Genomic DNA, 27398 nt, shown 5'->3' on the forward strand with positions numbered 1-27398 from the left:
GACAACTTTATTGAGATGAATGAAGCAGACGTTTTTCTCGCAAAACAAGATGAAGCAAAACCTGAACTGCCCTAAAATACTTCCATCTGATTGTGATCATCTTGCATACTGGCAGAACAAGCTTGAACTCTGGCCACAATTATCCAAATTTGTTATAGAATCTCTTTTCTGCCCAGTAGAGCAGTGTTTTTTAACTCCAGTCTTCACGCACCACCAAGAACATGTTTTCAGGATTTCTTTAATCACATACAAGTGCCTCCGTCTACTTGGCTGCGACAGTGATTGTCCCGCTTGTTTCCACAGCCAGAAATCCTCAAAACATGAGCTGATGGGGTGAGTGAGGACTGGAGTTAATAAACACTGTTGTAGTTTATTATCTGAATGTGTATTTAGCCCTGTTGGTAAAACAGTTACAGAAAAGGGCAGTCAGATATCAATGAAAAATGTAGAAATGTTCACATTCAGAAATATAAATCAGGAATAGAGAACCCCTAAAATCACCGCTACAATACCACCCATTCACGATTGACAACAAAAAATGTAAAAAAATGGTGAAGATATACTTCAATTGTACAAAAATATTTTTGTGGGCTGCCTACATTGGGTATTGAAAAAATATTCGCTTGGTGCTTGCATATAAGTACATATGAACTAGTTGCTGGGACATAGAACTATTATTGCAGGTTACCAGGGCCGTCTCTTCCATTGGGCACGATTGGCAGGTGCCCGGGGGCCCTGCAGGCAAGGGGGGCCCGTCCGAATCCTAAAAAAAAAAAAATATATATTTTTTTTTAAATACTTACCTTGCGGTCACATCAGCGGTGATCCGGCTCCCTCCCTGGTCCCCTCTTTCGTGCTGTGCCCCCAGCATTCACTGCAACCAATGATATCACTGCTACAGGAGGCCAAAATCCAACACCCCAGTGAGACCTTCCACCTCGTGCACCTGCTTTGGACACTCCGTACTGACCTGCTAGCATAGATGATAAGATCAGTTCTGATTTAATAAACCACTTGCAAACCTTGTCTCTCATTTCAATTCTCAGTATGTCCAATCTGTAAACCTGTATTACCATTTGTTCTACCGAGACTACACTAACTGCTTTCCAAGTCTTTCTACACTGCTCCATCCTACCTCCTCTGCCTTGATCCTAGCCAAATATCCTCACCTACTTCACTTACTTCAACCTACTCTATCACTTCAACCCTCTCTCCTGCCAGCCTCTACCTCCGCTGATACCCACCTGGACTGCTAAACTTAATGTCCCTTTAGTTCTTATTGTTTCTGACTACCACCTCCCTCTACAATGTAAGCTTTCATGGGCAGGGTCCCATACCCTATGTCTTACGACTGTCCAGTCTATGTCTTCCTTGTTTGTTCCTGTTTTGCTGAATTGTTTCTATAAGTCACGTGATTTGTTTTGTTAATTGCATCTATGCATTTATTATTCTGTTCTGTACCCACATACTTGTTATGTCTTCTGTTTTCATGTATGTCATCTTTGTAGAAATACGTCAGGTGCTACGGAATCTGTGACGCCATACAAATAAACGTCAATATTAAAAATAATAATAGTATCCTGTGACGAGTCAAAATTCAGAAGAAAACTGCCGTTTTCTCAGGAGAATGGTTATAGCAGGACTTCATGCTATTTATGAAAGGGTTAACACAGAGATTTCTCCAGCCTTAGCCTATTTACCAGCACTTACTACCATCCCTGTAGACCTCTAGGGGTAGGTGGTATTGGGCAAACGATCAAGCTCATCCGATGATGGCATTACCTGTACAGTAGCATTAAAAATGCTTTATTTGTGGAATAAAACTTTAGTTTTAATGTGGTATTATTTACTTAATTTTTCTTTATTTAGAAAACAGAATAAAATAAAGTTTATTTATTAAAGTAAAAACGTTATATATAAGCTATATATTATATATAATGCTTCCTATGTGGTTGTGTGTGTTGTTTTAATATATTTATTAAACATTAACATTTATTTTTTAATGCACCAGTCTATACACAAGCCCATGTTTATAATATGAGGATGATATAATTAAAGATATTCAGGTACACTACAATTATAGATAGTTGATAGCCCAGTGTGATATTTGTTTTATATATATATATATATATATATATATATATATATATATATATATATACATATATATATATATATATGACTGACTGCTAGACATCTGAAGAATAACCTTACAGACACAGGGGAGGCTCTGGATGGGTGGATGCTGATGTGACTCTGAAGGAATCATACAGCATTACATTACATCCACGCTCCTCCCTGAGCCCCTTCGTGCTCACCTCTCCCTTTCTCTTTTGGGTGGGTGTGTCCTCCCCCCCTCCACTTGTTAGAAGGCTGCCCACAAGAAGGAGGGGGCTTTAATACTTTGTTCTTCACCCAAACACTGGATAGCAGAATTCCAGACTGCAAGAGGGCTACGTAAAAAGAGAGTTGCATGTGGTAAGTACATACAATGTAATAAAGAAAGAGGCTGCTTAAACTTTGAGAGAAACACTGTGTATATATGAGATATATATGATTTACAATAATAAAGTGGTTCTGATTAAGAACAGTGTGTTGTTATGACCAAACGAATGCATTTACTCTGAAAACATCAACCTTTCTGTTTCCAGCTTCTTAAAGTGTGACTGTGTTTATTTTATTTTCTTTCTCAGGACTTCATGACTTTTTTTGTTTTGTGATTGGGAAAGTTTTTGGCCCGTGTTATTTGTTACAGATACAAACACTTAACAGTCTTAAAACAAAGTTATTTTCTGATAGCAAATATTGCAATCTTACATTTGACCTTTGCGGCCAAAAATGAACTTGAGTTTGTTTATTAGGAGTTTGTTAGATTGGATTTGTATAGTGCTTATTTTTGCCATGATTCCATGTACATTACAGTATTGTAATCACAGCAATGATCCATAAAGTAATAAAATAAGATTGTGTATTTATAGATAAAGCGGTATGATGTTCCTGCTCGCAAGCTTACAATCTATAGGGAGACATAACATCACCTCTAAATTATTCTGTAAGATCTGTATTATGAGCAAAAACATCTACATAGTGTAGAATAAAATATGGGTAATATAATCCCTACTAAAATTCTAGGGATAATAGAACACGGTGGAATGTTATGACAATATAAAATCACAAGGCCACAGACTGTGTCCATTTATACAGGTTACAGAACTGTTAGGTGACTTGTAATGTCCTTTATAATTTACAGTAGGAAATATGATATGTCTTATACCAGGCACTTTAGAAACATAAATAAAAGTATTGTGGTTACGAAATCAAAGATTATGGGACTGATTTATCAGTGGACAATATTACAACACTTGTGTGTTATAAACATATAATAGTTCACCCTACAGTTATTCACCCTGTAAAAACAAAACAAAACATATGACCTTGTTCATTATACTTTTAGTAGTAGTGTAACTTGCCTGTAGTTTTTTTTTTTTTTTATAAAGGTTCCTGTTCAGGAACTATTCAGTGCAAGAAATATGTTTTTGTACTTATTGCAACATATGAAACACTCCAGGGTTCTGTTACACTTGGACTATTTAAAACACAAGCAATACAAATATTAATATCTATATATTGTTTTTCATCAATGATTTTTATTACATTTTTTATGGCATATAAGGGGGTACAGAAAGCAAAGAGGGTGGTTAAAAAAGGGGTACACAGGATATATTAATATGTATTAATGTGTGACTGAGTAACTATAATGGGACTGATTCATTAAAGAAAGTTAAGCAAAAATTGAGTAAGTTTTCTTACTCAAGTTTTCTGGACAAAACCATGTTACAATGTAAGGGGTGCAAATGAGTTTATTAATTTGCACATACATTAAATACTGGGGGCTAGATTTACTAAGCTGCGGGTTTGAAAAAGTGGGGATGTTGCCTATAGCAACCAATCAGATTCTAGCTTTCATTTATTTAGTACCTTCCACAAAATGACAGCTAGAATCTGATTGGTTGCTATAGGCAACATCCCCACTTTTTCAAACCCGCAGCTTAGTAAATCTAGGCCTGGGTGTTTTTTCATGTAGCACACAAATACTTGCTAGCTTTACGTTTACACTGAAATTTAAAATTGATCTAGGACATGCCTACCCCAACTATAAATCTGCCATCAGATTTTAAATTTACCTCCCCCTCCAATGCAACATGGTTTTGCCTTACTTCCTTACTTTTGCTTAACTTTCCTTAATGAATCAGGCCCAATGTTCTCAGTGCTAAGAGGGCCCTCAGACAACAATTAGTACAAACCTAAACAGCGGTTGCCATTTTTTTCAAGTGTATGACCATCTTGGTCTGTGTGTATGTTAGGGAATTTAGACTGTAAGCTCCAATGGGACAGGGACTGATGTGAATGAGTTCTCTATACAGCGGTGCGGAATTAGTGGTGCTATATAAATAAATGATGATGCTACATGACAGTGTTGCTATTACTGTTTATATTTTTACACTAAGAAGGCAGACAGGATGATATTCACTTTAAAGAAATATTGTGTATTCTATATTCTATCCGGAATAATTTCAAGGGGCACGATAGACTTACAGCTACAATTTCTTTAAGGATTTGTTTAAGATAACCCCTGTTTTAAATGACATAATAGTTGTTTTTAAAGCCAAAGTGCTAGAGAATAACTCTATTAACCTTAGAATTATTTATCATGTTGATGTGTTAATGATGGGTGAAGACTCCAAAAAGAACTGACCAGCATTTCCTTTTATTTGTGAGTTTCTCCTTACCTGTCCAACGTTTGATTAGTTTCCTATGTGGGAGGACTGGTGGATCAGTGGTTTATGGGAACCAGAGAGTCATTCCATCTTGTTAAGATTTATGGCTCTGTTCTAAGTCAGCAACATCTGCAGAATTGTATTTCCCTGCTAGAAGTTACCAGTTCAAGGATCCCGGCTCTGATTCTCCCAGTAAATAGCTCAAAACAGATAAACGAGATTGGAATCACTGGACATTCCCAGTCCAATGTTAATGTGCCTTGTAAATCAGCGTAGCCTGTTCCTGGAATGTCTGGTGAGATAATAGTAAGAATAGGCAAGCCGGACAAAAATAACATTCCTGTACAATGTCAATGATACAAGAAGGGTAAAATAATAGCCGGCCAAGTGATAACAGAGGAGGGATACAATAGATCCACTTGAACCACTGGACAGATTAACAAGAAACGTGAGTCACAGCTGCTTTATATAGGCTTGTGGTCATCATACACCTGGTACAGATACAACCACAATGTGAGAGTATACCACACTGTCATCCTACAGATGAGCCTAGAACATGGAGGATTTCTAAGTCTTGTTTTGCCTCCTGCAATCTTTGCAAACAACTCTCAACCCCCTCCAACAAAATATAAAAACAAAATAAGAAATACACGTATTTCATTCAAGGCCTGACTGTTTTTGCATTATTTCCACAATTACTAACACAGTTGTGGTGTTATTGTAGAAGACTAGACTTTGTACATGTACTGGGGACTGGGGGGGGGGGGGGGGGTCCTCTATGATAGGAATTGCAAGTGCAAAAACTAACCTTCACCTGCATTTGTGTGTTTCTAACCTGTTACACACCAAGATCATCATTATCAGCTAGTTATATAGCACCACTAATTCCGCAGCGCTGTACAGAGAACTCATTCACATCAGTCCCTGCCCCATTGGAGCTTACAGTTTAAATTTCCTAACACACACACACACACAGGGCTGCCAAGAGGAATTCAGGGCCCCCGGTACAACAAATTCATGGGGCCCCCCTCATAGTTGAGTATAGTAAAAAAAATTGCGCTGCCTTACGGCGGCGCAAAATTTTTCAGGGATATGGTCATGCATTTGGGGGCGTGGCAAATGCGCCATTGGGACGTGGCTAACACATCAAAATCACTAGGCTCTCAATTCGCCCGACCGTCACATATGTCCAAGCACTCCTGACTTTCAGGACATCTAGCACCAAAGTGTAGTATAGAAAAAATGCAGTGTGCACACAAAGAGTTCAGTCTTGGCCTCCACCTTACATTGGGCACAACACTCACCAAAAATTGACATTGTCCCTACTAGAATCACAACATTTCACATACTATCCTGCTCTCTCCTACCTGTTCTTCTCACTTTCACCACCTGTTGCTGCATGTTTCTTTAGTTGCGTCTTGTCTGGATCCTGGAATGCTGGGGGCCCTATTTGGAAAAAAATAGCTACATTTAGATAATTCCAAACAACCCTGGCGTTAAATCAATACCATCCACGATTAATAATTAGGCCTTCCTCCAGCTCCAATATTACAATAATGTGCCCCTTCATCATCGCCATGCCTTATGATCACACTGCGCCCTCCATGCTGCTTTTGCCCCTTCATCTGGCTCCCCTTCATCACACTATACTATGCTGCTCCCCCCCCCTCTTTTTCAATCCCGCTGTGCCATGCCTCCCCCCCTTTTTAACCCCACTGTGCCATGCTACCCACCATTTTTTAACCCCACTGTGCCATGCAGAACCCTGTTTTTTAACCCCACTGTGCCATGCTGCCCTGTTTTTTAACCCCTCTGTGCCCCCCTCATTTTTTAACCCCTCTGTCATGCTGCCCCCCCGTTTTTAACCCCTCTGTGCCCCCCTCATTTTTTAACCCCTCTGTCATGCTGCCCCCCCCCCCTGCTTTTTTCCCCTCTGTGCCCCCCTCATATTTTAACCCCTCTATCATGCTGCCCCCATCCCCCCCCCCCCGTTTTTAACCCCTCTGTCATGCTGCCTCCCCGTTTTTTAACCCCTCTGTGCCCCCCTCATTTTTTTAACCCCTCTATCATGCTGCCCCCCCCATTTTTAACCCCTCTGTGCCCCCCCTAGTTTTTTAACCCCTCTGTCATGTTGCCAACCCCCCCCCCCCGTTTGTTAACACCTCTGTGGCCCCCCTCATTTTTTAACCCCTCAGTCATGCTGCCCCCCCCCCCTGTTTTTAACCCCTTTATGCCCCCTTCATTTTTTAACCCCTCTGTCATGCTGCCTTCCCGTTTTTTAACCCCTCTGTGCCCTCCCTCGTTTTCCTCCCTTCACTTATCTTTTCTCCTTTTTTGGTCTTCTCTGCTGCTCTGTGCTCCATTGCTCCAGACTGACTGAATGCTGGGCATGACATGATGACGTAACACCCGGCATTCAGACAGTCTTAATGGAGCACAGAGCAGCAGAGAGGAGGGATGCCGGCTCCGTGATCACGTGAGTATGTTTTTTTTTTTTTTAAACTAGCCTGCTCCCCCCACCAACGACCGATTCCCCCCCCACCGCAAAAAAAACAAAAAACGTTTTGACAAAAAAAAAATCAGCAGCGCAAGGGCCTGGGCCGGGCCCCCTAACATGCCCGGGCCCGGGTAATTAGTACCCGCCTCCCCCCCCTCTCGGCGGCCCTGCACACACACACACACACACACACACACACACACACACACACAGACACACACACAGACAGAGAGAGATTAGAGTCAATTTAATAGCATCCAATTAACCTACTACTATGTTTGGAAGTGTGAAAGGAAACCGGAGCACCCGAGGGAACCCACGCAAACACGGGGAGAACATACAAACTCAACACAGATAAGGCCATGGTCGGGAATCGATATCATGACCTCAGTGCTGCGAGGCAGAAGTGCTAACCACTAGATAATATCTATGCTAAGCAAAAATAATGCACAAAATGCAGCTGTATGATAGGCGGATCAAGTGGTCTTTAGATATTGTTAGCAAAGGCGAAACTACCAAGTGCAGCTTGGGCTGCCATGGGGGCTGTAGAGTGGGGACTCCCCATTAAAGCTCAATGTCTATGTGTTTTTTATCAACCTTGGGAGGTACATAACAGCCCAAATTTTGCTATGGGACCCACAAATGTCTAGTTACGCCCCTGATTACTAGAATACCTATATCTGTAGCAAAAAAATTGTGTTCCCTAAACAAACCTGGAGACATTTCTTCATCATCATCATCATCATCATCATTTATTTATATAGCGCCACTAATTCCGCAGTGCTGTACAGAGAACTCACTCACATCAGTCCCTGCACCATTGGGGCTTACAGTATAAATTCCCTAACATACACACACACAGACTAGGGTCAATTTGTTAGCAGACAATTAACCTACTAGTATGTTTTTTGGAGTGTGGGAGGAAACCAGAGCACCCGGAGGAAACCCATGGGGAGAACATACAAACTCCACATAGATTAGGCCCACCTTACTGCTCATCTTTTACAGCATTCTCTGAAGGTCCCATTTGCTTATTATTTACTGTTTTGGTGGGGAATAACAACTAGTAATGCGCCACGTCTGAGCTGTACAGCGCTACGTAATATGCTTCGCGCTGTATAAATAAACAATAATAAATAAAGCCATAAAAGGTGGCTGATAGGATATACTGCCCTTTTCCACCCATTTTCTGCTTCATAGGTATTGTGTCCAGCATATTTTCTGTAATATACAATGGGAGGTTTTTCTTATCCACGTTATTGTATTTTATATTATTATGCATTTAGTGCCAGAAAGCCCTACACTGCTAAGCAGAGTAATTAGAGGCCTCCCTGGCACAGAAGTTATTAATAGCTTCTTTATTAGTTTTATAGCGCTTGGAGGCAGCTCATGACTTAGCCTAGTTGAGGGTGACGCGTCTTACATTGCACATTTCCCAGGTGACTTTGCAGCAAAATTTCATATTTAAAAACTTAAGTGATAATCCTCAATGCCTAAAGTACTCGAGTAGCTGTAAGAAATATTATATTTTATGTAAGGGTATAAAGTGGTGTTTTATCCAACATGCTAATTATATATGCTCAATATTAGCTGATCCTCCACAAGGAAAGTGATCAATCTTAACAGGCAAATAGCTGGGTGCTGCTTACATATGAGCAATGCTATGAAATTAACATTTGTGGAACCAAAAAAAGACTTCAGTTTCGGTAGAGACTTACATGATGCCCAGCTGTCAATCTCCAATGAACTCTCGGATGTCACACCTAAAACGGGCAAAGTACCATTTTAACTGCTGCAAATTGCGTCATTATGGCACAGACCGTGGTTTTGTGCAGTGGTGGTTCGAGCTGTTATTAGGGGAATAGTTTTGCCATGCCCCCCTCACTTGCCACTTGAACCTGTCCTGTTAGATCTTCCGGACGGGTAGGTAAAGTCAGCAAGCATGAGTTATAGTTAATATTAAACATATCATATGACTGATGTCCTTTACGTTCACTTATCTTCCCAACAAATAGACTTATTTAATAAAGTGTCCTTATATAGGCTTGTGGTCATCATACACCTGGCACAGATACAACCACAATGAGAGTACACCACTGCAAAGTGACAAACTGAAGAATAAAACCATACAATGTTTCACTGTGTGCTATGAACACATAGAACCTCATTCAAAGCTAGGAGGTAAAGGGTGCATTATTTACACCCTGACACACCATGTTGCGATGCAAGGGGTGCAAGTGCACTTGTTTTATTTCGGGGAGTCCTCCCGGTAGCAGTGGCGGATCCACCGGGAGGGCGATCGGGGCGATCGGCCCTCCCTAGCGGGGGCTTGCTGCCGACAGCTGCACACTGTGCAGGTCCGCTCGGCAGTGATAGTGTACTGCCCGGCTGCTCTGATTGTGTTTTAAACACAATCAGAGCAGCGGGGCAGCATACTGCCACTGCCAAGTGGACCTGCACATACTGTGCAGCCGCCGGCAGCCTTAGACATCAGAAAGGGGGCGGGGCCTAAATCCCCCCCCACCACCCCTAAAATCGCCCCGCGTATATCAATAGTCTGGATCCGCCCCTGCCCGGAAGAGTAGGCATCCTCCCCGGTCATGGTGTAGGTGGGACTTAATGTGGAGATTTTGCTTCATCACCCCCCCCTCCCCACATTATAAATTTCCCCATCCTGCAACACTACATAGTTTTGTCAAAGTGCAAAATTGCACCTTCTTGCTGGCTTTACTCCTAACTGTCAGGGGCGCACGCAGTGGGGGGGGTTTCTGGCTCTCCAGAAAACCCCTCCCCTCCGCGAAGAACTACAGAGCGGCACTGTACTGTACAGCAGCCGCGGCGCTGTCAAAGAAGCAGCTGCGGCGGTGCTGTATTGTACTACAATAAGAGTGTACTACAATACAGCACTGCCGCGGACGCTTCGTTGACAGCGCCACGGCTGCTGTACATTACAGTGCCGCCGAAATGGAGCTGCTGCGCATGCACAGCCGCATGCGCAGCAGCTCTCTCTATATTTTTTTCCCGGGGGTAACCCCCCCCTTTAAAAATCCTACGTGCGCCTCTGCATGTAGCCCCCAAATACTCTTTTTGCATCATAGAACAGCTTGTTTTCCTTCTTCAACGATTATAATTAATTAATGAATGCAAGATTATTTTAGAATTAGTACATTACTGTTAAATTTACATTTTTAATTCTATATTTATATGTAGTATTATATAATTTGAAGTCTCGGTGCTAATTATCAGGTTCTGAAGAGCTCTATGGAAAATTATTTTTAAGCATTTATTTTTAATTAGTATGTTTATGTTTTTTAGTAAGTGTGTAGGGGTCTCATGGACTTATATGGGGCGTATTCAATTGTTAGCGTTAACGCTAACAAACGAGCGCTCGAAAAATCTTAGCGTTAATATGGTAATTACTCGCGGAATTTCAGCTCGCTGCTCCCTGAGCTGCGTATAAACGGTAATATTTTTGAGCGCTCGTTTTTCAGCGTTAACGCTAACAATTGCATACGCCCCAGAATATTAAAAACGTCAAATAGTCAAAGATAGGGGGCAAGAGATGAAACATCTCATTATGAATTATTTATTTGCTAGCTGGCTTCAGAATTATTATTCATGTGATTAAAGTGCTGTTAGGTGACATACACATTTTGCAGACTACAATTGAAAGATGTAGGTGCCTAAGAATCATGACATTGAGTAGGTTGGTAGCTAATCCACTTGGCAGAAGTAATGATTGAAGTGACGGGCATGGACTGGTGTGAGAGTGAGTTATTGGCAGTGGGTGGGAGGAAGTTCTGCCCAGCATGAGAGACAGTTTGTGTTTGTTTCCCGTGCTGTTAACATAGAAACTCTGCTGTGCTTGAGTGATTCTTGCTCAGTCACCTTATTGTGAAAGTGTATAGATGCTTGAAAGAGGGCGGAGCACAATGTCTCTTATCTAACGGGTTTTGTTGTAATATTGCTGGTAGGTGGAGACTGAGGTCCCTTCAGTGCAATCCCTGATTTTTTTCCATGAAAAAAAAAGTTGTTTTGGAAAACAAGTTAATCAGGCATATTTAACAAGCTGTTTGGGAAAATTGTAGCTGATTTTTCAATTAAACATGGACTTATATGTTAAACCAGATACAAAAATAAGCAGAATATTTGTGCACAGTGGGCCTGATTCATTAAGGATCTTAACTTAAGAAACTTCTTATTTCAGTCTCCTGGACAAAACCATGTTACAATGCAAGGGGTGCAAATTAGTATTCTGTTTTGCACATAAGTTAAATACTGACTGTTTTTTCATGTAGCACACAAATATCAACTTTAAATGTCAGTGTACAAATAAGCTATCAAGTATTTGTGTGCTACATGAAAAAACAGTCAGTATTTAACTTATGTGCAAAACAGAATACTAATACAAACACACACAGGAGGACCAATGAGTAACTGGGGTCTATGCGATTGCAGTTTTTGATTGGCCTGACCAGTCAATTTGAAATTTAGTGAGTAGCTGTTAATTCAGCTTCAACTATGCTGCATGGTGAAAATGAAGATGTAGTGATGCTTAACCACACATTAAAATATAGTAAATATAACAAACAGAGATTCAGCTCAGCCACCTGTCACGTAACCAGAAATTATTATAATGCCATATATAACATGCAATGTTTTGAATTTTTTCGGAGATCAACGCAATGCCTGTACAGCGCTACCTAATCTGTTGGCGCTATATAAACGACAGTAACTAAAATAAATGAATAAATTATGGAGTTTACTTCTTAGAGTAATATTTGTTGCTGTGATTTTACATTATTGTATCGTCATGGCAGCTGGGTGATACTAGTTCTCATTCTGCCCTATACACACTATACATATATATTTGTATACAAGTTTTATGAAGGCGGTGTTTTATGCATAAGTATATTAGATAATCACGAGCAACTGCAATAGTAAATAAAGTATATACACTCTACATGTAAAACTGTATGTAGATTGTTTTATTTGTACGGAAGGCAGTCAAAACACAAAGTCCTCATTTAGGAATAATCTTTTGTTTATGGTGTGTTCTTCTTCAGGAATGTAAATGTCCTTCAGTTTCACCAGAAACTCCACTTTATTCCGTGACATGGGCATTCACTGCCATTGTCACTAAACTCTATAGATGTCTGGCAGGAGTACACTGTTAATGCGATTGCCCCCTGTGTTATTTAATTCATTGCTTTAATGTCTCAAATAAGCCAGCGGAAAGATTCCGCCAGGCTAAGTTTCAGTCTGCAGAAACCAATGTTCATTGTGACATGATACAAGTACAATAGCAAATGAAGCATCAGAGTTAAAAATCTTTTTAACAAGATGTTTACAGTTGCTGAAGAAATTAACATTGAAACCAGAATTCTAAGTGAGCAAACAGGATACACTGGTATTTATAGGAGCCAGTGAATGTGTCACGGTGTGACTCAATTTATGTGCAAACTTTCTGTGGCTTTATAAAGAAATGCTGCTAATTTGTGTAATCAGTTCTTCGTTTAATTAGTAATACTGTGCTCTCCCGGTAAATGTGTCAGTTTATCTAAAGGCCTTTAATTATTTATCTATTGTTATTCCCTGAAGGAATCATACACATTAGAAGACACTGTTGTATGTTCCGAAACAGATTGATTATCAAGTACAGTGGTAATTTCTACTTAACTATAACATCCTTAGCCTTACAGTTACATAACAGCTTAAGTAAAGGACCTTTGCACAAGACCTATCTATTGTCCCTACACCCCAAGACGTGCCCCTTTCCCATCTTTAAGCTGAAGGATGTTACGATCACACTGTGAGGTGTCGCTCCATCCATTCCTCTCCCATACAGCTCATTGGAGGCACCTCTTGAAAAACTGTATTATTCAAAAAAAACAATAGATTGTATTGTGCCACTACTACCAACTCTGGGCCTCATTTAGAGTCGGACGCAATTTATACTGAAATCGTAAGTGTAAATTACATCCGGTAATATACACAATATTTAGAGGGGCACGGATCTAGATCCGTGCAACATAGAATACTGTGCAAACTGCACAAACACGCCTCTTTATCTGCCTTATGGGCCGGCATGCAAGTGTATCGCGCACAGTGCCCTGTAAAGCAGATAATTACGTTAAAAATAAAGTCAAATAAAAATTGCCCCCCCCGCACCAGCACAAGGGTTGGTTATGCTGCTTGACAGGGGGTGCACCTTTTATTAAAAGAAATGTAATTATTTTTTACTTTGTTTTTTAATACATCAACGTCTCTTGCACCAGCTGAAAGCAGCCACAAAAGATACATCTCCTAGAGACCTATTTGCAGTTGCTTTCAACTCAAAATAGCATGTACAGAGCGTGAACACGCCTTTACATTGCTAGGCTCGCCCACAACCTCTCCCGTTCCACCTCTCTAAGCGCAGAGAGGTGCAAGAGGGAGATCTGAGGGCAAACTGAGGCGAATCTTTGGCCAAAATTGCTTTTTGCCCTCAACAGAAGAAGGACTTCCGTCCAACTCTAAATGAGGCCCTTACTGGCTAGCCATAAGCAAAACATCTACTGGTCGTTGTAGTTCAACAGCAATGTGGCAAGTACATGGTATTCATATGGCCATGAATACCATGTAGTATTTGAGACCATGAGTATATGAGACCTCAAACAGAAGGTTCATCCAGCACCATGTGATTACCTAGATCAGTGATGGACCACAGGCAGCCTTAGGGCCACAGGCAGCCTTAGGGCCACATGCGGACCTCCCAGCCTTCACCTGCTGCCCCTAGCTCCGTCCTGCTTTATTGTCAGATTTGTTTTTCAAGCTTATAACACTTGTTTAAAATGATTGCTCGTATGTTATTACATATATAGATGTCTCTTTGTTTAAATGTATTGTTTTAACTTAGTACAAATGTTAAGGGTAATGGGCTGCCCTTTGGAAGGTGACAGGGCCCCACCATACGGCTCATGAAGTGTATCAGGTTGTCCATCACCGACCTAGATGGATGCTGAGAATTCTAGAGGTTATCTGAGCTGATAGTTGGAATACATGGAAAACAGCGTTATTAGGAGCATTAGTTCTCTGCTTAGTGGCAATTAGTATTACTAATAGTATTATAATATAGTATTCTTATAGTGATAGTATTATTGTTAAGAATGACTCATAGTTTGCTCTGCACGGGTAAAAATGAAATACTTCTTCATGTATACTAATAACATAGTGCCTCCCTGTGATCAGAATAGTTTTATGCATGGTACAACATCAATTACTGTTATTAATAATAATATTACTGAATAACAGTTTTCACTAAAGTGTCACATCAAGCTTTTTCGCTGAATATAGGAAGAATAGGTATATCTGCCTGCATCTGCAGCAACCCAAATAGGCAGCTCCACATCCCAGAAAAATGGCTAATTAATTCTCGTCATCTAGGGATACAAACTATTGTAGGTCAGTAATGAAGGAATTTTTGAAGGAACTCTTGACCTTGGAGGTCAACGATGGGTGAGTTTTGGGGGATGGGATGCAAAAGACCAAGGCAGATTGCTAGATTAGGTTGCTCAAGAAATTACAATCTGTTGTTGCAAAAAACTTTCCGAAATTCCTAAATTAATCTTCAAGGTGTTTATGCAGTGTGATTAACTAGTTCAGCTTCCTCCACTTAGCCTTGTTTAATAAAAATGTTTTTGTTATTACATGTAATTATCCTTTCTTTAATAATCATTTGTATATGTTTGGGAATTTAGACTGTAAGCTCCTATGGGGCAGGGACTGATGTGAGTGAATTCTCTGTGCAGCGCTGAGGAATTAGTGGCGCTATATAAATAGATGATCATCATCATTTATTTATATAGCGCCACCATATTCCGTAGCGCTTTACAATTGGGGACAAACATAGTAAACTAATAAACAAACTGGGTAAAACAGACAAATAAGGTGAGAAGGCCCTGCTTGCAAGCTTACAATCTATTGGACAATGGGAGTTTGACACATGAGGTTAAGTCTACATTTGCAGTCGGCCCAGCCTGCAAATGTTAAAAGTGACTCATAAGCTAAATGATCCTGTCACACAACAATGTTGGTCAAGGGGTAGTTGTATAACAGGTGGTAATAGGGTAATGTAGTGATGTTAAGAGGGTGGTTGAGGAATATTATAAGATTGTCTGAAGAGGTGAGTTTTCAGAGAACGCTTGAAAGCTTATAGACTAGAGGAGAGTCTTATTGTGCGAGGGAGAGAATACCATAGAGTGGGTGCAGACCGGAAAAAGTCCTGTAATCGGGAATGGCAGGATGTAATGAGTGTGGATGAGAGACGCAGATCTTGTGCAGAACGGAGTTGCCGAGTTGGGAGATATTTTGTGACAAGAGAGGAGATGTATGTTGGTGCAGCTTTGTTGATGGCCTTGTAGGTTAGTAAGAGCATTTTATATTGGATTCGGTAGAAAACAGGCAACCAGTATAGAGACATACAGAGTGATTCAACAGAGGAATAACGATTTGCAAGGAAAATCAATCTTGCCGCAGCGTGCAAAATAGATTGTAAGGGTTTGAGTCTGTTTTTGGGAAGGCCAGTAAGGAGGGAATTGCAATAGTCAATGCGGGAGATGATAAGTGCATGAATTAAGGTTTTTGCAGTGTCTTGTGTGCGATATTTGCGAATTCTGGAAATGTTTTTTAGATGTATGTAACATGATTTAGATATAGAGTCAATGGTGTGAGTCAAGGATTACACCTAGGCAGCGAGCTTGTGGGGTGGGATTTATGGTCATGTTATCAACAGAGATAGAAATGTCAGGTATGCTCTTGTTGGTGGGTGGGAATGATGATGATGATATCGTTGAGAATGACACAACAGCCATGATTTACCCTTTTCTTTTCTTTCTTTTTCTATAGAAATACCTGGAGATGGCACATACATATTACATGTTAATTCTGTGCCTGGTGACCTTCACGAGAGAAGCCTTCACCCAGAATTCAACTTCGCCGCTGAATTTACCAAATGCTACTTCGATTTTGCCGGCTGGTTGTGGTCAGGATGTCAAATCGATTTATTTTGGTCTATGTGACCTGAAAGCAGCCTGGGGTATTATCCTAGAAGCTGTGGCCTCCTTAGGGATACTTTGCACACTTGTCTTAGCGATAATATATGTAACTCTTGCCCCTTCCGTTTCTCAGGATAATCGCAGAGGTGCTCTAGCCATTAACTTTCTGTTTCTTATTGGGGTCCTAGGTTTATTTTGTTTAGTTTTTGCCTTTATCATTGAACCTAGTTCTACAGTCTGCACAGTCCGAAGGTTTTTGTTCGGTGTTCTTTTTGCCAAATGTTTTGCTTGTCTGGTGGCAAATTCCGTTAGACTCAACTACCTGGCCTATAAAAATCGTGGTCCAGGTGGGTGCTTGGTGTTTTTTCTGGCCCTTGGACTTTTCTTGGTAGAGGTTGTGATAAATGTGGAATGGCTTCTCCTTACTAACGTGCGTCAAACCGGTCAAGGTACTGAGGCATCTGGCCATCAATGTAGAATCACCAATCAAGACTTTGTGAGTGCCTTAGTCTACGTCATGCTTCTTATATTAGCGTCAATGTTCTTCCCTTGCCCAGCACTCTGCGGATACTACTTACATTGGAAACGTCATGGAAGATACATTGTTTTAACTGCATTTTCTTCCCTTCTCATCTGGGTAACATGGATTGTGATGTACCTCTACGGCAATGAAAAGTTAGGACACTCTTCCTGGGATGACCCCGTCCTGGCCATCGCTGTCGCATCAAATGCCTGGGTGTTTCTATTGTTTTATATGATTCCGCAGTTAATGGAAATGACAAGATCTGGATACAAATATGAGGGAGATAGTTTTAACATCTTGAACACACAATCAGAATTCCCACCCTCTATAGTAATGGAAAATAGAGCATTCTCCATGGATAACCTGGATGCACCCGAGCCAGTGAGCTCTAGGAAGGAAAGTGAGTATTATTAAATCACATAATCCACTAACTTCTTCTTTTAACATCTTTTTATGTACTGCAGCTTTGAAAGTCATGGGTAAGATTCATTTATATCCAAATAAATAGAACCTGACAGTAAGGGTCAGATTCAATCCGTCGCGAAGTGACGCGAAGCATCTCCAGAACAGCCCATGGAGACACGTTGCGTCAGTGTTTTTACTAAAATCTCTGCTCATTTTCCCGTATGTCCGGGAAACAGAAGCGGAGCTTTCTGTACTGTATTAGCCAATTAGGTGCGCAGTCGGCAACTAGGTGATGTCCGGCGGCACCTCACCGGTAGCTGAAACTGCCCCTAAAGCTTCATTTCAGGTTCTAATAAATTGAGTACAAATTTATATTCCCAATCCCTTAATTGATGGGGGTGGAGGTTGTTTCTTCCACACCCTTCTTCTTCTTCTGTTCAGCGGGGATCTTTGATGATATTGGACTACAAAAGGGAACCTGATCTGCAGAGCTTGTGGCAACGGAGTGTAATCTAGTGCCAGCCTCTCGCCACGTCATTTTGCCGCCATTATTACAGTTCAAGTCCCTGAGTTGTAACTATTGGCGCTGACAAAGTTACTGGCCAGTCTGAATTTATATAATAATCCAGAAGGAGGCCCGATATTATACTCCTCTGCAGCCTGCTTTCTGCAAATTCAGTCCTCCATTATGGAGGTCTTCAAGAATGCAGGAAAGGGGGTCCCAAGGAAGGCACCCCAACATTCATGTGAGGTGGGTGGGAAATTAGGTTCACATTTTGGGAGGTGGAATTATGCTTTAAAAAATTTTTTATTCAACAACCAAAGCCTAAGGGGTATATTTGCTAAACTGCGGGTTTGAAAAAGTGTAGATGTTGCCTATAGCAACCAATCAGATTCCAGTTATCATTTATTTAGTACATTCTACAAAATGACAGCTAGAACCTGATTGGTTGCTATAGGCAACGTCTCCATTTTTTCAAACCCGCAGTTTAGTAAATATACCCCTAAGTTTATACAACATGGATAGATTTGGTTTTCCTAACTGTTATGTTTCAAAAGCACATATTGCTCTATCGTGTTCTGTATGACTGGGCAAACAGCAGGTAACACGTAGCCATAGCACCTGAAAGATTAATGTTGCGGCCTAACCTTTAAAGGATAAGATAATTAAGAGGTTCATTGATATAGCGTTCATGGGAGCGACTGCTACTTAGCCCCACACTGCTAGTGTGCCTAACACTTGTGTTCCTTCTTAACACTTTATACTTTATTATACCATACATTGTTCTATGCTGTGATGTCCTAATCCACAATACATAATACTACACCCTGAAACATTTTGCAAGAATTTTCTGTTATCTGCTACCATCCAAGTCGGGGCGAGTACTGTAGGAAATGTAGTTATACTATTGATGAGATTCATACATATAAAATATTGCAGTTGAGTTCTAACATCATCATCATCATCATCATTTATTTATATAGCGCCAACATATTCCGTAGCGCTTTACAATTGGGGACAAACGTAATAAACTAATAAACAAACTGGGTAAAACAGACAAAGAGGTGAGAAGGCCCTGCTCGCAAGCTTACAATCTATGGGACAATGGGAGATTGACACATGAGGTTAAGTATACATTTTGCATCTTGGCCCAGCCAGACTGCAAAGGTAGGGTGACTCATAAGCTAAATGATCCTGTCACACAACAATGTTGGTCCGGGGGTAGTTGTCTTGTGTGAAATTGTGTAACAGGCTAAAGGTAGTGAGCTTAAGATGGTGGTTGAGGAATATTATAAGCTTGTCTGAATAGGTAGGTTTTCAGAGAACGCTTGAAAGTTTGTAGAACAGAGGAGAGTCTTATTGTGCGAGGGAGAGAGTTCCATAGAGTGGGTGCAGCCCGAAAAAAGTCCTGTAACCGGGAATGGGAGGATGTAATGAGGGTGGATGAGAGACGCAGATCTTTTGCAGAACGGAGTTGCCGAGTTGGGAGATATTTTGAGACAAGAGAGGAGATGTATGTTGGTGCAGCTTTGTTGATGGCCTTGTAGGTTAGTAAAAGTATTTTATATTGGATTCGGTAGAAGACAGGCAGCCAGTGTAGAGACATACAGAGTGATTCAACAGAGGAATAGCTATTTGCAAGGAAAATCAGTCTTGCCGAAGCATGCAAAATAGATTTTAGGGGTTTGAGTCTGTTTTTGGGAAGACCAGTAAGGAGGGAATTGCAATAGTCAATGCGGGAGATGATTAGTGCATGAATTAAGGTTTTAGCAGTGTCTTGTGTGAGATATGTGCGGATTCTGGAAATGTTCTTTAGATGTATGTAACATGATTTAGATATAGAGTCAATGTGGGGAACAAAGGATAGGCGTGAATCAAGGATTACACCTAGGCAGCGAGCTTGTGGGGTGGGATTTATGGTCATGTTATCAACAGAGATAGAAATGTCAGGTATGCTCTTGTTGGCGGGTGGGAATATTATTAACTCTGTTTTAGAAAGATTAAGTTTGAGTTGACGAGAGGACATCCAAGATGAAATGGCAGAAAGACAGTCAGTTACACGGGACAACACAGATGTCGAGATATCAGGAGAGGATAGATAGATTTGGGTATCATCCGCATAGAGATGATACTGAAAGCCAAAGGAACTTATTAGATTTCCAAGAGAAGCGGTATAGATAGAGAACAGCAGAGGACCTAGCACCGAGCCTTGTGGTACTCCAACTGATAGGGGAAGCGGAGCAGATGTGGCTCCAGAGAAATTAACAGTGAAAGAGCGATTAGAGAGGTAAGATGAGAACCAGGATAGAACTGTGTCTTGAAGACCTAGGGATTGCAGCGTTTGTATGAGAAGAGAGTGGTCAACGGTGTCAAATGCAGCCGAGAGATCAAGGAGAATTAGGAGAGAGTAATGGCGTTCAGTCTTAGCAGTGATCAGATCATTAACAACCTTGGTCAGCGCAGTCTCTGTGGAGTGTTGAGAACGAAAGCCAGACTGAAGAGGATCCAACAGGTTGTTTGCGGAAAGAAAGCGTGTAAGGCGAGTGTAGGCAAGTCTCTCTAGAAGCTTGAGGGGCAAGGGAGCTGAGAGATGGGACGGTAATTTGAGAGAGAGTTTGGGTCGGAGTTTTGTTTTTTTAGAATAGGAGTAATCACTGCATGCTTGTATAGTGATGGAAAGATGCCAGTAGAGAGTGAGAGATTACAGATTTGAGTTAGAGGTGAAATGAGCACAGAAGACAGGGATCTACCAATTTGCGAGGGAATAGGATCAAGAGGACAGGAGGTAGAGTAGGAAGATAAGAAGAGCGTAGAAATTTCCTCTTCATTTGTGGGGTCAAATGAAGAAAGGGTGTCAGAGGGTAGTGGGAAGGAAATGAGCTGATGGCTTGTTGAGGAGGAGGATACCATTTCTAGTCTGATCTTGTCAATCTTGTCCTTGAAGTAGGAAGCAAGATCCTGAGCACTGATAGTAGATGGAGGGTTCGGGGTGGGAGGATTGAGAAGATGATTAAATGTATTGAAAAGGCGTTTGGGGTTAGAAGCCTGAGCATAGATAAGAGATTGAAAGTATGTTTGTTTTGCAGTGTCCAGAGCATTTCGATAGGAGTGGTAGACAGAAGTATATGTGAAGAAGTCATTAGAGCTTCGAGATTTACGCCAGTGACGTTCTGCTTTACGGGACAGTTTTTGAAGATTTCGTGTTGCTTTGGTGTGCCACGGTTGACATCGAAGTCGACGTGTAGTATGAAGTGTCGCTGGAGCCACTTGATCAAGGGCCGTTGCTAAGGTTAGGTGAAAATGAGGTACTGCCATCTCAGGGGATGAGAATGTAGAGATAGGGGAGAGAAGGTGTTGGAGAGAGGTGGAAAATTGTTGAAGATTAATAGAATTAAGATTTCTACGAGTATGAGGAGGCTTGGTAGAGTTAGACAGTAGAGAGGTTAGAGCAGTGGGGGTGAGAGTGTAGCTGATAAGGTGATGATCCGAGAGGGGGAAGGGTGTATTAATAAAATTAGAAACTGAGCATAGTCTAGAGAAAACAAGATCAAGGCAGTGGCCATCCTTATGAGTAGATGATTCAATCCACTGGGAGAGGTCAAGTGAGGATGTTAGAGAGAGTAGTTTGGAAGCAGCTTTGGAAGGTGGGTTATCAATGGGGATGTTGAAGTCACCCATGATGATGGTGGGGATGTCTGAAGATAAGAAGTGAGGGAGCCATGCAGAGAAATCCTCAATAAATTGTTGGTGTGCTCCAGGGGGACGATAGATCACCGCAACACGTAGGGAGAATGGATTAAAAATGCGAATAGCATGTACTTCAAAAGATGTGAACGTGAGTGATGGGACATTTGGTAGAACTGTGTATGTGCACTGTGGGGAGAGAAGTAGTCCAACCCCACCTCCTTGTCTGCCTTCAGGTCTGGAGGTGTGGGTGAGATGGAGGCCACCATGTGAAAGTGCTGCAGGTGAGGCAGTGTCTGATTGCATGAGCCATGTTTCTGTTATTGCCAGAAGGTTGAGGTTTTTTGAGAGGAAGAGATCATGAACGGAGGTAAGTTTGTTACAAACAGATCGTGCATTCCAAAGGGCACATTTAAAGGACTTGGGAAGAGAGGGTAGACAGGTGATGTGTTTGAGGTTTGCTATAGAACGGTAGTGTTCTGATGTATGTGTGTGTGAGGAGTGTGGGGGACCTGGATTAGGTGATATATCACCAGCTAATAGAAGCAGAGTGAGCGAAAGATAGGCAAGGGGATTGTAAGATGTGTGGCCTTTTATTTTCTGGCGACAGGTGGAGGCTGTACTTGTTAGAGATAATAAATAGGACAACAGTTCATGGGTGTTAAATAGAGGTGAGTGGAGTAATGCAGGTGCAATATGAACAAATTTGTGTGTTGGTGGAGGGGTGAAAGATGACACAGTCCTAAAGATCATGCCATGAAATGAGACTAAGAAAAGCAATTTGTGAAACATTGTGATAAAAGGGGTAAAAGCAAAAAGCAAGGGTATTTTAAGAATTACCTCTTAGCAGTATTCCATATAAATAGACAACATGATGAATAAATAATTTAGTATCTATGGGCCTGATTCATTAAGGATCTTAAATGAAGAGGATTCTTATTTCAGTCTCCTGGACAAAACCATGTTACAATGCAAGGGGTGCAAATGAGTATTCTGTTTTGCACATAAGTTAAATACTGACTGTTTTTTTCATGTAACACACAAATACTTGATAGCTTATTGGTACACTGAATTTAAAGTTGATATTTGTGTGCTACATGAAAAATCAGTCAGTATTTAACTTATGTGCAAAACAGAATACTATTTTTTAACCCTTGCATTGTAACATGGTTTTGTCCAGGAGACTGAAATAAGATACCTCTTCATTTAAGATCCTTAATGAATCAGGCCCCATGTTCCAGTTCTCCTTGTACATGTAAAACAGGCACTAGAGACTTAATGAGAATGATCTTACTGCAACAGCCTGGCTTTATATTTATCCTATTTAGGTTTATTCAACATGGAAAGTATAAGCTCTGCTTCAGAATTGATCAATACAAAATGCATCAGAAATAATGAAAACACTGTGGTGTGTTCCATTGCTCTTTGCTTGCTAGTAAATCATTCATATATAATTTCCCATTCCTAGGTTTCTGAATTGTATGTATAAATATATGTTGTGTCCATATTTGTCTTAATTGACTTTGCTTGTATGCAAGGCCCTAATTACTAACTCTTTGCCCCATTGTCAATTGTCCCTCTTAATATAGTCATTTCTTTCAACCAATTTATTCCACTTTACATTCCAAAGCCTTTCGGCAGGGAACAATTAGACAGATTCAGTCACTCAACAACATTGACTAATGAGCAGATATAAGGGGCCCCATGCTGACTAATTAGCCAATGACCTCACAAATTTTAATGCTGACACATTGTGATCATTTATTTCCAGCTTGTCCAATAAAACTCTGATCAATCTTGATCTAATATTGACCAAGGAAAGTGATCATTTTGTGTCCACAGACAACGATGTTGACTAATCAGATCTGCTGTTGTGGGCCGACATTGGGGCCCTCGTTATCTGATCTTGCAGCAATCAGTGCCGCCAAAGTGGCCAATAGCTTTCAATGTGGTTGACTCTAGTAGCATAACTAGAGTCCTCTGTGTTGTAGGACAAAACATCTGTCTTTCATCTTGATGCTTGTGTGCGGCTTCACAGGTTAGTACAGCGGCACTTAAACTTGTAAAAAATTAGACCATGCTGTCTACAGCCCTCATCACCATTATTTGCAAAACTATTGTTTACTACTACAAACTGATTAATAATAAACATTTATTTTTACACATGCACAATCTTCCAACAGTTATATGTTAAAAAGATATATACTTATATTGTACTCAGGAATAAAGTAATTAAAAGGAATTTAATTAATAATTCACAACAGTACCATTGGTTGTGAAGCTGACCACTGATTAATCTCTACCTCTGTCCAAAAATGGGTGTGAGCCCCAGCTCTAATATAAAGCATTAAAGGGCAACACAAGGCAACATTTCGTACCACAGCATTTAATAGTACATAATGCAGGAGAAGGCATTGCAGTTATGATTGCTACAACACAGGCACCCAATGGCCTGCATCATCTAGGGTAGTAATTCCATTTTTTGCAGCCTGCGGGAATCAGGGCAGTTGCAGGGGAACTCAGGACACTGGGACAGGAGTACTACTATAGTATTTCTGTCCTGGCATCCTGGGTTCCCCTGTTTTTGTCTCGCCTCTAATTGGGTCTTGCTAGAGAGACTAAGGGGGAGCTTTATCAAATCTGAAAAGGAAAAGAGAAGGTGTTGCTCATAGCAACCAATGAGATTCTAATTATCATTTATCTTGTACATTGGTTGCTATGGGCAACGCAGCCACCTTTCCTTTTTCAAAGGTTTGATAAAGCTACCCCTAAGTCACACTGCCTGGGGGGACGTGTAAGTGTGTGCAGGGGAATGTGCTACTCCCAATGTGGCACTTGGACCAAAAAAGATTGTGTAGACTTGACCTCAGGGAATGTACTTGGAGAATGTACTCTTGTTCCCTTCAGTGGATTCATTTATGTCTACTGACCTTTTATTGTCTATTTTGATTCTGTTTGCGATCTTATATACAGCTTTGCATTAAAATCCTTTCTGTGCATATATTCCGATCACCCATTTTTACGTGTTTTTAACATTTTTACTTTACAAATGATCTGTTCCTCTCTCTGTCCCTCAATAATCAATATATAATACCTTACCAAATTTGTTTTCTTATGTTTTTTTTTACTAGACAAACCAGTTTCTCCATACTGTAACTACAATGGACTCTACCCCACTCTACCTCTGCACCCTGAGGTTAGTACAATGTTAAATGGACATCACAGGGACTATAAAAAGCGTTCATCCTCTTTGGCATGCTTCACAGTTTATTTTCTTACATCATTTTCTTAATTCCAAATAAAATCAGACAGTGATTAATTACATAAGCATTAATCCTCCTCCTTTAGATACTTGGTAGAAGCTCCTTTACAATGCATTTACAGCTGTGATTCTACTTACGCTACCAGTTTTCTTATCTGCACAATAATCGCCTAGTTTTCTCTGCAAGATTGCTGTAGCTCCATCAGATTGGATGGGGACTATTGCTGAACTGCAGTTTCAAATAATTCCAAAGAATCTCCATGTGTTTAAGGTCTGGATTTTGACTTGGTGACACTACTATATTTCCCCCTGCAGCCTCACACTATACACTAAATTTTCCAATCCATAAAGCAGAGAAGTATCCCCATAGCATTATGCGCCTGGGAATAGGCAAACCGAGGGGGGGAAGAGGGGGGGGGGTTCCTAGTGCCTGGAAACCCCCCTCCAAGCCTGGGGCACTGTATAATTGAGGTGGCTGGACACTGCTCCCACTTCGCACAGCTCTGCTTGAAAAGGGAGAGCTGCGTGCACCTAACAATAGTGCACGCAGCATTGCCCATGTATATTATGGGGATAGGAAGAGTTGGAGAGCAGCCAAGCACTGTCTAAAATTATAGCCACGCCCTCATGCATGCTGGTCACGCCCACTGGCGGCGTGGTGTGGAAACCCCCCTCTACAAATCCTGCGTTTGCCCCTGCTGGGATAGTATTGTTGGGAAGATGCAGTTTTGTATGTGTTCCAAACATTTCATTTTTGGTCTCAGACCGTAGAATCTTCCTCCACCTAGTATGTCGACTTCCCACATTCTTTATGGCAATCTCTGGGTAATATTCCATGTAGGTTATCTTTAACAATGGTTTTCTTATTGTCACTCTCCCATAAAGAGCAGATTTGGGAAGTGCTCAGGCTATTGCTGTCCTCATAGATGGTTTCTTTAATCTCTGCCATAAGAGACTGTAACTCTGACAGAGTTGCCCAATGCCCCTTGGTGGTCTCTAACAAGTGCCCTTCTCTCATAGAAATTAAGCTTTGAAGGGCTGCCACTTTCTTTCCTTTTCTTTACCATGGGGGTTATTAAATCTTATATTCTTCTTAACACATGGAGCTTTGGAATGTTTTGAAATTGTAGTTCACCAGTGGTCCGTCCCCATCCTCTAGCCATAAGTCATGCTTTTCAGTAACATTTTCTCAGATTTGCTTGAATGCTCTTTAATGTAGCTATCATTTATATGTCTAAATTCCCCTAGACCTGTCAAAGCAGATATCTGGATGCTGTCATATTGTTTCCTTTGCCTGAAAGTAATAGAACAGTGCCACCTGCTGGCGATGTCGGCGACAATTTACAACTAAAATGAAGTATTGTGTTTTACTGTTGTTTTTAAATTAAACTATATTTCATCTCTCTTATGTCTGAATGGGGTCTGATGGCAGCATTAAGGGGGCAATGGGACAGCCAACTTTTAGTCATTGATATACAGTCAATTCTTTGTTTTAAGGGAAAATATATTACTTGATCTCTTAGTTTTTACAATATCGACTATATTTGACCAAATAAAAAAAGTAGACATTCAAAAATATTGTAATTTAATTTGAAAGAAAGAAGCCGGTGTTGCAAATTAGGAGCAGTAGTTTATTTGACTCAATGACACAAACAAAGTGACACACTGAGACTGTAATACAACATGTAGAACATAATACAATGTAAATTACCGTAGTTATTTTGATATTATTTACCTTTGGAAAAAATAATGAATCATTTTATTCAAACCTAGGAAATGGAGACCGTGAGCCACATACCTGTACATCTACCTCGGATTTCAATGGAACCTTGGCGATACCATCTGTGAACTTTGGATTCAGTGACATTCCAAACAGTCAAGAAAACTGTTCCATATTTATAAGCTACATAGAATTCACTTGGACAGACTTCAGAAGAAGAATTGTAGGTGTGAAGGGATTGATGAAGTTCTGAGGGAAGCAGATAAAATTAATTTTATTACGTTCTTCTATCAATTCTTCTTCCCAAGGCTATGAATATTTGATAGAGCTGCATTACATTTTAATCATTCTTGGTCTGATTTACTGTGTTTACTACTTGGCAGACAGTCCTCCTGAGTCTTTATTAACCAACCTGTTAACAATTCAGAAGAACAAATGTTTGCTCGGTGCGCAGAACACAGCATACATCCAGTCAGTTCTGGTCACTAAACTCTGATACAGAAGGGAGATGTTGAGTTAAATGCTCTGGCACTAAAAACACTGAAGATACTCGTGAAATGACAACTAGATTAACTTTATCATACACTAAAGAAAAGACCTAATTACATAATCACTCTCCCTTTTTATTATGTCGCTAATTAGTTGTCTGATTTAACTTCAACAGTGTCCATAGTATAAGCTGTGTATTGATAAATTTATATTATATTGTACATGACAAGACATGAGATGTGTGATTATATTTGCAATGTCGCTTATAAAATTGAACTATATGTTTTTTCTATCTCTTTATTTATAACAGCTGGTATAAAACAGAGGTCAGAAATAACAGTTGCATATGTACAGATTGGTTACAAGCAATTGCTGGTAGCTGAAGTCAATTGCAAAAAGACATTCCAAAGGGTGAGCCACCTGGGATTTAAATATTTTGCATTTTTCCACAAATTAAGTAAAATGATGTGTTAAGAAACAGATTTAAGACCATTAAAATATGA

General features: G+C 40.6%; 1 protein-coding gene across 1 annotated transcript; it reads left to right on the forward strand.

Moving 5' to 3' along the window:
* Nucleotides 1-2346: 2346 nt before the first annotated feature.
* LOC142107716 (G-protein coupled receptor family C group 5 member C-like) lies at nucleotides 2347-27398 on the forward strand. Its single transcript, XM_075191304.1, has 4 exons — nucleotides 2347-2478; nucleotides 16162-17233; nucleotides 24556-24620; nucleotides 26460-27398. The coding sequence occupies exons 2-4, from the start codon at nucleotides 16174-16176 to the stop codon at nucleotides 26532-26534; spliced, it is 1200 nt and encodes a 399-aa protein (XP_075047405.1). The 5' UTR covers nucleotides 2347-2478; nucleotides 16162-16173; the 3' UTR covers nucleotides 26535-27398.

The sequence above is a fragment of the Mixophyes fleayi genome, chromosome 11, assembly GCF_038048845.1.
Source record: "Mixophyes fleayi isolate aMixFle1 chromosome 11, aMixFle1.hap1, whole genome shotgun sequence".
Taxonomy (NCBI): domain Eukaryota; kingdom Metazoa; phylum Chordata; class Amphibia; order Anura; family Limnodynastidae; genus Mixophyes; species Mixophyes fleayi.

Coding starts and splice junctions, on each gene's coding strand:
- LOC142107716 (XM_075191304.1), top strand. CDS start 16,174: ATGGCACATACATATTACATGTTAATTCTGTGCCTGGTGACCTTCACG. Junction 17,234..24,555: donor AGTGAGCTCTAGGAAGGAAA/GTGAGTATTATT, acceptor TTTTTTTACTAG/ACAAACCAGTTTCTCCATAC. Junction 24,621..26,459: donor CTCTACCTCTGCACCCTGAG/GTTAGTACAATG, acceptor ATTCAAACCTAG/GAAATGGAGACCGTGAGCCA.